General features: G+C 67.3%; 1 protein-coding gene across 1 annotated transcript; it reads left to right on the forward strand.

Moving 5' to 3' along the window:
• Nucleotides 1-534: 534 nt before the first annotated feature.
• MAB21L4 (mab-21 like 4) lies at nt 535-13,461 on the forward strand. The gene is made up of 7 exons (XM_042239728.1): nt 535-581; nt 664-824; nt 5,389-5,991; nt 8,968-9,193; nt 10,270-10,423; nt 10,901-11,257; nt 11,990-13,461. Exons 1-7 carry the CDS (start codon nt 535-537, stop codon nt 12,080-12,082), a joined length of 1,641 nt encoding a protein of 546 aa, XP_042095662.1. The 3' UTR covers nt 12,083-13,461.
• The last annotated feature ends 729 nt before the right edge of the window (nt 13,462-14,190 follow it).

Consider the following 14,190-nt stretch of genomic DNA (forward strand, 5'->3'; position numbering starts at 1 on the left):
CTGACCTGTCAGGAGTGGTGATGGGTGAGGCCAGGCGCGGGGGGCTCAGGCAGGGGGAGGACGGGGGCTGCAGAGGTGGGTGTGACTGTCTGTGCAGACTACTCGGACGAGTCCAGACCAGACTTCACAGTCAGAAATGAACCCAGCTGGTGAGCCTGGGGGGCTGGGGTGGTTAATGCCCATGCCCCGCCCTGCCCGACACCCACCCCGGCCTGTTCTGCCCCCTTGAAGCCTCGTGGCGGAGCAGAGCACCCAGGGGTCTGCGGTCCTTGCCCCCCTCAGCGTCCTCTCCTCGGAGACGCCCCTCTGGCCCCAGTGGCCATCCTCTTAGGGCTCACACGGGCCTGGTGGGCACCACCCAGGGCTTCCCTGCCCATCGTCCATGCTGTGGCTTCTACCTGGGGCCATCACTAGGCCAGCAGGGCCCTCGGGCGGGGCGTAGCCCAGGGCCTAGGTGCGGCCCCCAGGGAACACTCTGGACCGAGTGGAGGGTGTTGTGGAGGTGCTCAGCACATGGGCCCTGTGGGGGGGAGCATGGGGTCGGGGAGGACTGGGGCTGTCCTGACTCCCACCCGCGGACCGTGCGCCTTCCCCTGAGCACTTGGAGGGAGTCCCCGGGCACTGAGGGCTGCGCTGAGGCCTTGGCCACCTCCCCCGGCCCAGCCGTGCCCCGGCCCTGTGCACTGTTCCCCCCCGGAAGCAGGGGCCTCGCTGCGTCCTCCTCGGCCTGCACTGCGTCTACGGCGACAGGTCGCCCGCAGACTCCCCGGGGACAGTGGAGAGCCCAGGCCACGCTGGGCCCACGAGTGGACGGGGACCACAGGGTGAGGGGCGGGGAAGCAGAGGCAGAGCTGGCTGGCCTTGCCTGGCCCCGGGGGCCCCAGCACTTGCCACCCTTGACCTAGACCCGCTCCAAGAGGACGGGACCTCAGACTCTCAGCAAAGCACTGACTTCCCCGTGCTCAGGCCACAGCAGCCCCTGAACGGCCACGGACACGACTCGTGGCCCTGACGTGTCCTCTGAAGGCGAGTCACAGGCAGCCCTGGGGAGGGCAGGCGTCCCTGTCCCACCCTCGCGGCCTCCAGGCTGGCCCCGCTGTGATCGGCCGGGATCTGACTGGCGGGGCTCCTCCGTGACCCCGGGCCCCCAGCCTCCTCACGCCCCTGGCAGGAGCGTGCAGGACGGCCGGGGACTGCTCACGAGAGGAGTAGCTCCCCTGGCGGCTGGGACTCCGCCGACCCAGCTCTGTGGCCTCTGGGGCTGTGTCCCCTGCAGGTGCTGGACAGAAGCTGGCCTGAGAACCCTGCTGTGGCATCAAAATACAGCCCAGTCCTGGACGCTGGGGCACAGGCTCGAGCACCGGCTGGAACCGCTGACCCTCCCGCTGCCCTGCGGCCCCAGCCACTCTGAGTTGGTGCCTCCAGCCAGCCCAGCCCTCCGTCCATGCTTAAGACTGTGTGTGACTCTCTGCGGGATCGGGGTGTTGGTGGGAGGCTCATGCTCAGGGGCATTGCTTGCCAGCCTCTCAGGGTCCCCCCGAGCAGGCCCCAGGCCTGTGCACTGTGGGAGATGGGCCTCAACTCCTCCCGTCTCTGTGCAGTGTGGGGGCCTCCCATGACATCCAGGCCACTGCCCAGAGACCACGGGGGACCACCAGCCCTGGTTTTCCAGGGGGCGTCCAGCCCCAGGAGCAGAGCCCAGCTGTCCACTCAGAGGGCTGCCCAAGGGTGCTGCTGTGGGCGCGCTTGGGGGCTGGTCTTGGGGAAGGGGAGTAGGAGTGACTTGTTGCCCCGCCTTCCGACAGCCACACTTGTGAGCAGCTCAAGGAGACAGTCAGCTTTCTGCTACCTTTTCGTCACAACAAAAACAACCCATTCCTGCCTGCAGACCTGGAGGCAAATGCCTCCCTCGCCCCCCGCCACCCGGCACCTTCAGGAGAGAGCTGCTCGACTCTTGGGTCGGGCTGTGCAGTTGACGCCGCGTCCTAGGGGAGGGCTTGGAGGAGGAAATGGCCACCCGCTCCAGCACTCTTGCCTGGAGAATCCCACGGGTGGAGAAGCCTGGCGGGCCATGGTCCACGCGGTCGCAAAGAGTTGGGTGCGAGTGAGCGACTGACACGCAGGGGAGGGCTGCGGGCTGCGGGCTGGCCCTGGGCTGACTGACCGGCCTGGACGGGAGCTGGGCCGCCCTGGGCTACCCTGATGGTGGTCTTCCCCTCCATGGGCCTGAGAGGGCCTCTGCCGGGGTCCCTGTCTCACCCGCTCCTCCCCGCACCGTGACGGGCCCTCGGAGCCCCTCCTCTCCCTGCAGGCCTTGCCCAGCCCCATCCATCTGTGCCTGCCCGGCTCCCTTCCTGCCTGGGACACGTTCATGGGTCAGCTGTCCACTGCCGCTTGGTGGGGCGGGGGTTACCTTCCTGGGGACCGTTGCTGGTCGCCCACACGCCTGCTCCCTCTTAAGGGGTCCCAGTGTCCACAGGCACCCGGACAGCTCGCCCCCTCAGGGCTCTGCAGCCCCTGCTCGATGGACGGACAGAGCCTCACACCCCAGCCCCACCCCCGCACCCGCTCGCACGGGCCTCTTGAGGCTGCTTGCGGACATGACGGCCTCCCTGGCTTCTCCGTGAACCTCCGGGTCAATTGGCCTGGCATCCCCTTGCACATCCAGTCCTGCGTGTTCCCTCTTGCTCACCCCAGGGCCGGGTAGCCTGGGAGGAGAGGCTTCAGCCAGGTGGCTGGCTGGCTCCTGGGGGCCGTTGGCCTTCCCTCCACCCGCCGTGCCCCTCCCGGCTGCCTGCAGAGCCTCCGAGGCTGACGGGTGGTCAGGGGGACAGTGCCCGGCCTGCGGGCACCAGGGGCAGTGGTAGATCCTGCCACAGTGTTGGGGGTGCATCCAGGAAGCCAGGCTCAGCTGCACCCCTGCACGTGTCTACCGCCTAGTCAGGCGGTGGCTGGTGATACGGGCTGTGGCACAAATGGGCTAGCGCCGTGGGCAGGCAGAGGAGGCAGGCCACACTGGGTGAGGACTGGGGCCAGAGCCTGGGTCTGACCCCAGCCAGTCGGAGGGTGTCCAGGGTGACTGCTAGCGGTGTCCTTCGGGGGGCCTGGCCTCCCTTCTCTGCAAGCCCCTGGCCACCTGGACTGTCCGTCACTTGTGCTGAGCCCATGTGGGGGCCGCCGTTCAGGAGCCTGTTCGGGTGGATGTCCTAGGGTCTGAGGCCTGCCGGGTGGGTGCCTGCTCCCCTCTGTCTCTCTCATCTCTCCCTGCAGGGAGCTCACGTCCAGCTTCCCGGGATGTCTGCCCCACATGCCCACAATCCCTCTTGTTGCCCAAGTGCCTGCTGCAGGAGCGCCTCTGGCCGCTGGCAGCCACCCTGGGTGGGGGAGCACACTGAGGATGCCTGGCAGGGGTGTTGTCAGGGACTGTCAGGGGACCAGCCTGCCTGATCCGCTCAAGGGGACACAGGAGTGGTTAGGGGTCAGGTAAGCAGGGGCTGAGGCTAGGCCAGAGATGAAGGAGAAGGTTCCTGGGAGTATGGACACAGGGTTGACACCAGAGAGGCTCCCAGGGACCAGAGGCCTGGGGAGAGGTGGGCTTGGGTGGACAGTCTGCAGGGCGTGGGGGGACAGATCCAGGACTCGCTGGGCAGAAGTGGGGCTCCCCTGAGACCGGAGCGGGGCGGGGAGAACCCTCTGTGGTTGGAGATGCATGCTGAGTTTGTTGGGTCCGAGGGGTCTGCCAGACCCTGGGGCACATGGGCCTGGTTGTGGGGTGCCGGGAGCAGGGGCGCCAGAAAAGGGCAAGGATGGGCACGGGGAGGGTGAGAAGTGTGCACGGCCAGCCTCCAGCCCTTCAGGGTCGCAGACCAGGAGCAGCGCTCCAGGGACAGCAGGGGCTGGTGCCCCGGGCGGGGAGGGCCCCTGCCCCAGGGTCCTCAGAGCGCAGAGCCCAAGGCAGCCCGTTGGGCATGGCATGGGCCTTCCCGCGGCTCAAAGCTCTTGGCACTTTGGGTAGACAGGTGTCGCCAGGTCTCCTGGGTGGATTCAGGAGAGCTGTGAGATTCGTGGGAGGGTGACGCTGGAGCGACGTGAGAATCCTTGAGTCACAGACAGTGGCTCCAGATGCAGGCAGGGCCCCGTGCCAAGGGTCAGGTCAGGGCGGAAGGGCCCCAGTGCCTCTCCCTGCAGGTCAGCATTCTCCTGGCAGGTGGCGCGGGAAGCAGGCAGGATGAGCAGGGCACCAGGAGGGCTGCTAACAGCGTTGGCTTGAACCCCCAGAGCTGCCCTGGGGAGGGGCAGGCATGCCCTGGGCTAACTGGGCTAACCCTGAGGGCAGGGCCAGCCAGGGCCGAGGACGTGAATCTATTTTCTCTTGACTCTCACGAGCTGCCTTGTGAGGTGGTGGGCTCCTCGTCCTGGGAGGTGTGGAAGCGGAGACACCCCCACGGGGGCTGCAGCTTCTTAGCGGGGTCTCCAAGCACCAGGAACAGAGTGCTTGATGCCGGTCCTGCCCACAGCATTGAAATGGGCACAGCTCCCTGGGTGTCTTGGGCGGGGGCGGGGGCAGGGGCTCCCCTGGAATGCTGCAGGGACAGCGTCTCCAGACGCCTGGCCAGGGGAGGGCCCCATACTCACTGTCTGCAGACCATGCAGTGGCTGAACGCAGATGCACGGCCAGCCGGGCGGGGCCCGGGGTCGGCAGGGCAGTTCCCGAGGCTGGTTGGGATTTGTGAAGTGGCAGGCAGGGCTGGACTGTGCTGGAGGGGGCGGCAGGGCGAGGCTTCCCAGGCTGGCCAGGCAGGCCCAGGGAGGCACCCTCTGGAACCGGGCTCGGTCCAGCACCAGGCCCCGGGGGTGAAGACTCCTCTCAGGCCTAAGGGCAGGTGGGTGGGAGGTGGGCCCCTCGAGGGTCTGAGGGCCTGGGGCTGGGCGCTGGGGCTGGACACATGCCCTGCAGGGGGAGGAGGCAGTGGGTTTGGGCTCCCTGCTTTACATGGGCACAGGCGCCTGAGGGGGGTGGTGTCCGGGTTGCCGTGGAAACACAGCCTCGCGGCCTGGCCCTCAGAGAGAGGCTGCTGGGAGGTGGCAGCTGCAGTGGACAGCTCCCACTGAGGGGTCTGGCGCGGCCAAGCAGCGGGGATGGCCCACGTCCCACTCGGATGGCCCATGTCCCACGTGCGGCTACTGTGACGGGCCTAAGGGTGGAAAAGGGGCACCCAGGACAGGACAGCATGGGGTGGGGGGGGGGGCCAGGCCCAGAGGGGCAAAGTCCCGAGCCTGGACGCTCTTGGGCCTGGGCCGTGGAGCCGCGGTGGCGGGAGGGAAGCCAGGCCCCGCCCGCCCGCGACGTTCCTAATCGCTGATGCCTGACTCACCCCCACTTCAAAGCCGGGGCCCCGCTCAGCTATTTAGCCGCTGCACCCCGCCCGCCCGCCCGCCAGTTGCTGGTGGGAGCCAGCCCGCTTGCTGCCGGCGCCTTGCCCGTCCGCGGGGCTGTGCCCGCAGCCATGGCCGTGCAGGTGCCCCTGTGGCACCACTACCTGCAGGCCCTGCGCTCGCGGGCGGCGTCCCGGGCGCAGGAACACCAGCGCGCCGAGGACGTGGTGCTCACCCTGCTGGAGCGCGCACACGCCCTGGACCCCCGCTTCCTCGTGGACTACTCCCGGGACCTGGAGGCCTTCCAGTTTGCCCTGCGCTCCTCGGAGGGCCCGCTGGACGTGGAGGTGCCCCTGTGGGTGGATGCCGAGGCCCTGGTGATTGAGGAGGTGGGGGCCGCCGAAGCAGGGGGCGGCCTGGGGTGCTGCCGCCTGGGCCTCCCCCAGGAAGCAGCCGGCCTGGAGCGCTGGAAGGCGGGCGATGTCTTCGAGGCCTCCCTGGAGGGCAGCGCCAGGAGCTGTGGCCACATCGTGCCCAGCAAGGTCCTGCGGGTCCTCAAGGACCTGCTGGTGGCGGCCGTCGTGTACTGCAAGCACCACCGCCTCATCGCGCCAGGTGCGGGCGATTGTGCTCCATGCGCCTGCGAGGACGTGTGACTGTTCAGGGTGTGTGTGTACCGTGGGACTGTGGGATCTGAGGGCACACGTGCGCACATGTGTGGGGGTGTGTGTGAGGGATGGCAGGCCCGCGAATGCATGTGTAAGCACACGTGTGTAAGAGTGGGGTGACAGGGTGGTGAGTGCATGTGTGTGTGTAAGTGTGGGACAGCAGGATGGTGAGTGCGTGTGTGAACACGTGTGTGTGCACGCATGTGTGAACATGTGTGCAAGTGTGGGATAGCAGGATGGTGAGTGCGTGTGTGAACACGTGTGTGTGTGAGTGTGAAACGGTAGGATCGTGAGTGCATGTGCATTGTGTGTAAGTGTGCGCAAATGTGGCTGTGTAAGGGCATGCTTGTGTGACCGTGTGTGTCTGTGAGTGTGGGACTGTGGGATCATAAGTGCATGTGTGCGCACATGTGTGTTGGGGGGTGTGCTGGTGTGCACAGCCCTGTTTCTATGTATGCTGGTGTCCTGGTCCTGGGCAGGTTCTGTGGCAAGAAACTTTCCGCTGAGCAGGCTCTGGCCTCAGCATCTCCCTGGTTGCCCTGGTGATGTGATCTGATGGGTGGGGGCCACGGGCAGCACTCCTGACAAGCCCAGAAGTTGTGGGCCTCCTTCCAGCAGGGGCTGCCTGGACCTCAAGGGCGCCAGAAGGACAGATCCGCATGGCATGGGCCCAGGGTGGTGCAGTGCCTCCTCCAGGGGGCAGGGCCGCGGGGCAGGGCCTGGGACCGCGACAAGGTGCGCGGCTCTCCCGGGAGGGGCAGGCACGGAGTGCCTGTGGCTGTCGCCTGGAGTCCTCTTGGCCCCACATCAGCGAGTGGGACGGCAGCCACCTGAGGGGTGCTGACCTGTCCCGGGCCGCCCAGCGTACGGAGCTCAGGTCTGACTGCACATCCAGGCTCAGGTCCTGCGGGTTGCGGGGGAGCCAGGCATCTGTCTGCAAGCCGACATGAGGACTCCGAGCCCACGGGGAGGTTGCCCACCTGGCCCTCACAGGCCTGCTGCAGGCTGATGGCAGACGCGCCCCGCTGGGTGGCCGCAGCCTGTCATGAGCGCTCCTGAGCTCAGCCCTGCCCGCATCTTGTCCGGTCCCCTCTGAGCTTCACAGTGACCGCCGGCAGCTGGGCAGGGCTCGTCCCTTCTTCCTCCATTCCACGGGGCCCTGCCACCTGCAGGGCTCTCTCTGCCCAGTGGCCAGGCCCCTCCTCCCCACCCGTGCTTCCTGCTGCAGGAAATTCCAGGCATTGCTTCTGACACTTGCCTTAAAAGGGAAGAGGCAGTCCAGGTGCGGGGGTTCAGGCCGCCCCAACCCTGGGAACCGGTGAGACCAGGCAGGCCGAGGCGGGGAGTGCCAGGGACGGTGGGTGCGGCTGGCTGCCTTCCAAGCCACCTTTCTGTGAACAAAGGCAGATAAGGAAGCGAAACCACCCAGGTGTCTGCATGACAGGGGCCTCCAGCCACACTGAATGGGAGGGGCTGGAGGTCCCTGAGCCCTTTCCCCGCTCAGCTGGTGGGGAGACGGGCCCTGCAGGGGACGGAGTGGCCCCAGTGGTAGGGCTGGGACCTGCTCTGGGCAGGGTCACAGAAGGTGGCCCAAGAGCCGCCCTGCGGAGATTGTGGGGGAGGGGTCTTTGTATGGGGATAGGGGGCACGCTGGCTCTTCCCTGAACCCCGGGGCCATGGGAGGCCCAAGGCAGGTAGTGCAGACCGGGCTCTCCAGCAGCGAGACAGCCCTCCAGAGCACGTGCTGGGGACTCCCTTTGGGACCTGATGACCCGCCCTCCGGGCCCCAGCTGGCTGGCCCCTGGCCTCTGGCCTGGCACCCTCTCTGGGCAGCACTGGGAGGGCAGGGACGACCCCTCCTCACCCAGGCTGCACACAGAGCCCCTCCCGCTGCCCTGAGAGTGCCTGCTCTCTCCAGGGTGTGTGTGTGTCTGGGGAAAGGGACATGGAGCATCCCCTCCTGGTGGTCTGGGGCGCTTTCCAGGGCTAGGCTGGGCCCCTTGAGGTCTGGGGGGGAGGCAGGGAGTGGGGAGCAGGTTGGCTGGAATGTGCAGCAGGAGCCAGGCTCCGGTGCCAGGCCTGCATGTCTGGTGGGGTCCAGGGCCTCCTCCTGGACGAGGCTGTGCCCAGCCAGCTCCTCACCGCCCAGGCTGCAGGGCCACTGGGCGCTCACCTGGGCCTGGCCCTTCCTGGAGGGGTGTCACAGGTGGAGCCTGGAGGGGGCTCTCAGGTCACGTAGGGGCACAGGGGTGGAAAGTGGGGAGCAGGCGGGTCTGATCAGGGGACATCCAGCTACAGCCAGCCCCCTCGGGCTCTGGAGCTGGAATGCCACAGAGGCTGCCCCCACCCTCTGGAGGACCCGCAGGGGCTACAGGCTGCGGGGAGGGAAGGACCCGACCTCCAGCAGCCCAGCGTGTCCCCAGCAGAGGGGCTGCTGTGACCCACCGGCCCGGGGTTAGGGGCCCACGGGTCCAGGAAAAGGGTGCTGAGGCAACCAGGGACTGAGGGGCACTGGGTGTCCCAGGGCGTGGGGCACAGCCTTAAAATCAGCCTCTTCGAGCCAAGGGTTAGGAACCTCCTCCAGACCCCAGGGGCCTGGCAGCCCAAACAACAGAAGCGCGTTTCCTCCGTGCTCTGGAGGCTGAGGTCCCAGGTCCCAGGCCACGGTGCCCACGGCCTGGTCTCCCTGGGTGCGCCCCTGGACTAGAGATCCCCGGTGCACCCCCCACCCCGGGTGCTCCTGTGGGCTTTCCCCTGAGCAGGCCCCGACGTCTGTTCCGTGAGCAGTTCTCACTGGCTCAGGGCCCCCCTCACGGCCTCAGTGTACCTTGTTAGAGGCACCTCCCGAGGCTTGGAGGCTTGGAGGTTGGGGTTCAGAGGCCGGCCTGGGAGAGGGGCTGGCTTAGCGGGTGGCCCATTGCAGGCTCCCTGAGCGTGGACAGCCTGAGGGAGGAGCAGCTCGGCCTGTCCCTGCGGGTGTCCAGCGGCTGGAGGACACTCCACTTCAACGTGGTGCCCGTGGTGCGGAGGAGGCTCAGGGTGCCCGCCCTGGAAGGGGCCCGGCTTGTGCCAGGGTTCCCTGAGGGCGCCCTGCGAGGGATCGCCCGCCAGGAGGCAGCCCTCGTGCCAGCCAGCGCTGAGCTCTGGAGGTAGGGCGCACTCCGGGTGTGCGGGGCCCCGGGGAGCCGGCGGGAGGGGTGGCCTATCAGCCCTCTGCTCCCCACTGCAGGCAGGTGGGCCTGCAGAGTCCCCTGCCCACCTCTGCCCAGGCTCCTGAACAGCGCTGCTGTTTCTGGGGTTTCAGGGATCCCACCAGACTGCTTGCCCCCTGCTGCCAGCTCCTCGCCTCCTGGCACTGGGGGATGGGGAGGCGCCCTCTGTCCCCCTGGGGAGAGGGTGCTGTCAGGCACCCGAGGGGGGACTCGGAACTCTGGGGGGCTGTCCTGGGTGGCCTCCTCTGTCACCCCACCCGGCGCCTTCCCTTCTGGTGGGACAGTGGCGAGGGTCGGGGGACTGACCTGGGGGCACAGGGCAGCGGGGAGGCCCCTTGGGGAGGGCAGTCAGTGTCCGAGGAGAGAGGCATGGACCCTGGACTCTGCCCTTCCCAGACGCACATCCCCCACTGTGAGGGAGGGGGCAGCCCCCACCCGGCCCTGGAGCCCCCACAGCCCCGCCTCGGGTCCCAGGTCCCCCCCAGGAGCCTGTGCCTAGGAAGGGCGGCCCGTCCTGCAGGGGAGGGGAGCCCTCCTCAGTGTCTGTGAGGGGAGGTGGGGGCACGGGGCTGTGGCTGAGCTCCCCTCAAACCCAGGGCTGGGGACTGGGTCCCATCCTGACCCGACCTGGCCTGGAGTGGAGACGCCACCCTGCCTGGCCGGGGGGCTTCACCCGGCCCCTGCCCGCCCACACAGAGCCACTGCTTCACCCCTGGTGGGTCATGGGGGCATCTTCCTGCCCACACGAAGAGGGCCGGACGTGCCTGGGGGCGCCCAGCCGCCCCCCACGTCCTGCACCTGAGCTTCTACCTGGAAATGGGACATTCCGCCTCTGAGGGCCCATCAGGGGTGGTTCCTGAATAGTGCGAGCGCCAGGCCAGCCCCCGTGTGGCCCGGCCATCCCGTGGGGCTCAGAAGGCCGCAGAGGCGGGGGACCGTCCTATCTGAGCAGGCGCCTGGACAGCTGGGCGGCGCGGGTGCTGACCGCCCACGGTGTGTCTGTCGGGCTCCAGGGTCTCCACTGATTACCTGCTCACCAGGCTGCTGGGGGCGCTGGGCTCCCTTCCGGGCCACCGCCTGGACAGCCTCTCCATCCTCGACCGGGTCAACCACGAGAGCTGGCGGGACGGCGGCCGGAGCCCCGGCCTGACCTTCAGCCACTTGAAGGTTTGTGGTCCCGCGCGGCCTCTCCGGGGCCCGTGTGCAGGGGGAGCGGCTGGGCTGAGGCCTGGGGGGCGTGCGGCAGGGCGCCAAGCGACAGGAAGGGCTCCTGGCTGGGGGCTCGGGTGGGGGAGCAGGAGGTGCTGGGGGGCAGATAAGTCTATTCTGGTGGTTTTCAGATGCATTCAGGCATCCTGGACTTACAGATGAGGGCAGGGGCGATGTCACCGGGCAGGGCATTTTGTGTAGGGCTGCAGGGCATCAGTAGGAGTTCGTGCAGGACGGGGCACATGGGAAAGGCCCAGAGGATGGTGGGAGTTTCAGAAGCCCCTGAGCTTCTTGACCCCAGGGAGAAGAGGGGCATCAGGATGGGGGCCTCTGGGACGCCCGGGGAGGCGCAGAGGCTGGGGCAGGCGCGAGCGGGCGGGGCCTCCCCGGGGCGGGCGGGGCCTCCCCGGGGTGGGCTGACCCGATGCCCCGCAGATGGTGCTGCTGTGGGCCGCTGCGCTCTTCCCTGCGCCCGAGGACTGGGCGGAGCTTCAGGGCGCCGTGTACCGCCCCCTGGTGGTGCTGCTCTGCTGCTTGGCCACCAAGAACCTGCCGCACTTCCTGCACCCCGAGTGGAACCTGCTGCAGGACCCGGGCCTGGACCTGGGCGCCCTCTACCAGCGTGTCGAGCGCTTTGCCAGCCAGCCCGAGGCCGCCCTGCGCATCCACGCCACCCACCTGGGCCGCAGCCCCCCGCCGCGTGTGGGCAGCGGGCTCCGGGCGCTCCTGCAGCTGCCTGCTGGTGAGCCCGCCTACTGGGCAACTGCCTACTTCGACGTCCTGCTGGACAAGGTGGGCGCAGAGGCTGGGGGGCCCGGCAGGTGTGGGTTCATGGTGGGTGGGGAGGGAGCCCTGCTGTGCAACCCCTGGTCAGGAGCCGAGGAAGGTGGGGCAGGTCAGTCCTCGCTGGGGCAGTGCAGTGGGAGCGTCAAGCTGTGGACGCCCCCAGCTGCCAGGGACCTCAAGGGCCAAGGGCCCATCTCTGGGAACCAGGCCGTCTGAGCCTGCCCCTGGTGCCCCCTGAAGCACCCGCAAACCCACACTGGACAAATGCTCAGAGCCCCGCCTGCCCCCCGGGCTCCGTTCCTCGTGATGAAGTGCGGCTGCCCCAGGCCTCCGGGGGACAGCTTCCTGCTGCATCCCTGGACTCGGGGCTCCCTCGGCCATGCCCACATCCGGGTGTGTCTGCCAGCTGCCCCACCTTGAGCCCCCAGGCTCCACCAGCTCTGCTAGGTCTCCCCTGCCCCCCTCAGAGCCCCTCCAGCTCCTGTCCAGTTCTCACCGCACCTTGAGAGCCCACACGGGCTCCTTCCAGGGTGCGTGGGGATGGGGGGGCGGCAGTACACCCGGCGGGGGGGGGCCTTCCCTGTGTCAGGCCCATCCAGGAAAGAGCCTGGGAGAGAGGACCCCAGGGGTGTCCATCCTCAGGGAGGGTTGCACAAGTGAAGACCCAGAGGGAGAGACCCAGGGAGCGCCCGACGGGCCCCGATGGCCTGTGACCCCACTGTCCTGCCCTGCCTGCAGTTCCAGGCCTTCAACATCCGGGACGAGCAGCGGGTCTCGGCCATGCAGAGCGTCTTCCTGAAGACCAAGGCCCTGGGTGCTGAGGATCGCTGAGCTGGGCACCCAGCTCACTGCCCTCTGCCAGCGGCACCGCCCACGGAGGCTCTGGGAACATTTGGAGGAGGGAATGGGCTTCGCCTGGAGTGGATTTGGGGGTGGAGGGCCTTGTCCCCAGGGCCCACCTACGCCTGTCCAGGGGCAGCCCCGTGGGCATCTGAGTGTGCTGGACAGTGGGTCTCGGAGGCCCCAGGGTGAAGGTGCTGTGCACTTTGCGTGCCAAGCCTTCCATGTGATGTCGTCAAGGCCGAAAGCTGAGAGCCCTCGGGGGACCAGGAGCTCGTCCGCACCTGCGCTCCAGGTGGCGGGCCTCTGAATCTGCCTTGAATCTGCTAGAGCACTGCTTATGTCCGGGGGGCCGGGACCGCCTGCTTTCTGGACACCTGAAGTGGACAAGCTTGTGTGCAGACACCCTTCCCTGTCCCTGTGAACGACCCCTGCCCATCCCCAGTCCTCACCTGCTCGTTCATGAGGGAGCCACCTGCAGCCCCGGGCACCGTGGCAGAGGCACCCCTGCCGTGTGCGGGGGCTGCTCCCGGCAGGTGGCGCCCCCGTCCCTGCCTGTCTCGGCCCTCTGCTGTTTCCGCCTCCGTTCTCCCATCGGCGCACTGCTGGCGGCCTGTGGTCCTCCCCCCGCAGGGCTGCCCACCCTCTGGGCGCCCGGCCAGCAGGCATTCTGCAGTCTTGACTCCGCTCCCGAGGGACGTGGCTCCTAAGTTCTGAGCCGCAGCCCACGCCCCAGGTCCTGAGAAGGTGGCTGCAAACCCCAGTCAGTCCGTGTGGCAGGTACCTCCCTGGACCTCCTCCGGAAAGTGGTCACACGCACGCTGTGGAGGGGACACTTGGGCCTCTCTGAAGGCTGAGGAACCCGGGGCCTGAGCTGGCACTAATGGGAAGGGACACGGAATGCCCCCAGGCCCACCCTGTGCCCTGCCGCGAGGCGGGCAGCTGCAGACGGGCTTAGCTAGGTCCAACCTGATTCGCGAGGGGTGCAGTGTCCAGGCCCACCCTGTGTCCTTTCTCTGATGTTGGGGTGGACGCGGGGGGCTGTACTTAGCAGGGGTAAGAGCTACAGCGGCAGGAAGGACCAAGGGGAAGACGTTATCACCACCGACTGCCACAGCCAAGGGTCCGGCAGAATGTCCCGAAGGCCAGTGTCAGGACTCAGCGCCACCGTCAGAGACCCTGGCTCACAGGATGACCTCGGCACAGAGGTCAAAATGAGGCTCTGAGAATGGGGGCCCCGCACACCTGCGGGGCAGGGGGCATTTGGGAAACCTCTGCACCTTCCTCTCACTTTTGCTGTGAACCTAAAACTGCTCTAGAAAGGGGTCTAAAGATAAATTAGAAAATAAAAATCTCTGTTGGATCATGAATGGCAGGGGATCACATAAACAGAGCCAGGTCACATGCGGCAACCCAGGCGCTGCCCTGTGGCTCCCTTCAGCAGGGCAGACGGCACGGCCTCGGGGTCGCGGTGCCTGCTGAGCGGGGACTGCCCCCTTTTCAACCCCACAAGGGCGGGAGCTCACAGCAGCTAGCGGTCACGGGAGGCACCAGTGTCACGTGGCATTGCCCCAGACCAGCGCTTACCCTCCGCTTATGTCCCAGCATAAGCCTGATGGAGCTTCATCGTCCGGACGACCTGTAGAAAGCCGCGCGGGTTCACTGTGTGGCGACGGCCCGCGAATGCCCCTGGGGGTGTGGGCTGACAGTTCTGCGCATGCCTGCTAGTTGGGTTCTCTCCAAAGGGCAGAGGAGTGACACTGAGCAAAATGCGGGCAAGGCCTCTACGCTGAACACTGAGCATAATTTTTAGAGACCTACACTAACCTTCATGAATGGGAATCTCAAGTTTCTTAATGGTTTCCATTCATCTTGGTACACTTTTTGTTGTTCAGTCGCTCAGTCCTGTCCGACTCTTTGCGACCCCATGGACTGCAGCACGCCAGGCCTCCCTGTCCATCACCAACTCCCAGAGTCCACCCAAACTCATGTCCATCGAGTCAGTGATGCCATCCAGCCATCTCATCCTCTGTCGTCCCCTTCTCCTCCTGCCCTCAATCTTTCCCTGCATCAGGGTCTTTTCCAATGAGTCAGCTCTT

The sequence above is a fragment of the Ovis aries genome, chromosome 1, assembly GCF_016772045.2.
Source record: "Ovis aries strain OAR_USU_Benz2616 breed Rambouillet chromosome 1, ARS-UI_Ramb_v3.0, whole genome shotgun sequence".
NCBI classification, from domain to species: Eukaryota; Metazoa; Chordata; class Mammalia; order Artiodactyla; family Bovidae; genus Ovis; species Ovis aries.

Excerpts from the sequence above, each read along its gene's own strand:
- MAB21L4 (XM_042239728.1), top strand. The coding sequence starts at position 535 with ATGGGGTCGGGGAGGACTGGGGCTGTCCTGACTCCCACCCGCGGACC. Across the intron at positions 825-5,388 it reads GAGTGGACGGGGACCACAGG|CCGGGGCCCCGCTCAGCTAT; the intron begins GTGAGGGGCGGG and ends CCCACTTCAAAG. Across the intron at positions 5,992-8,967 it reads CCACCGCCTCATCGCGCCAG|GCTCCCTGAGCGTGGACAGC; the intron begins GTGCGGGCGATT and ends GGCCCATTGCAG.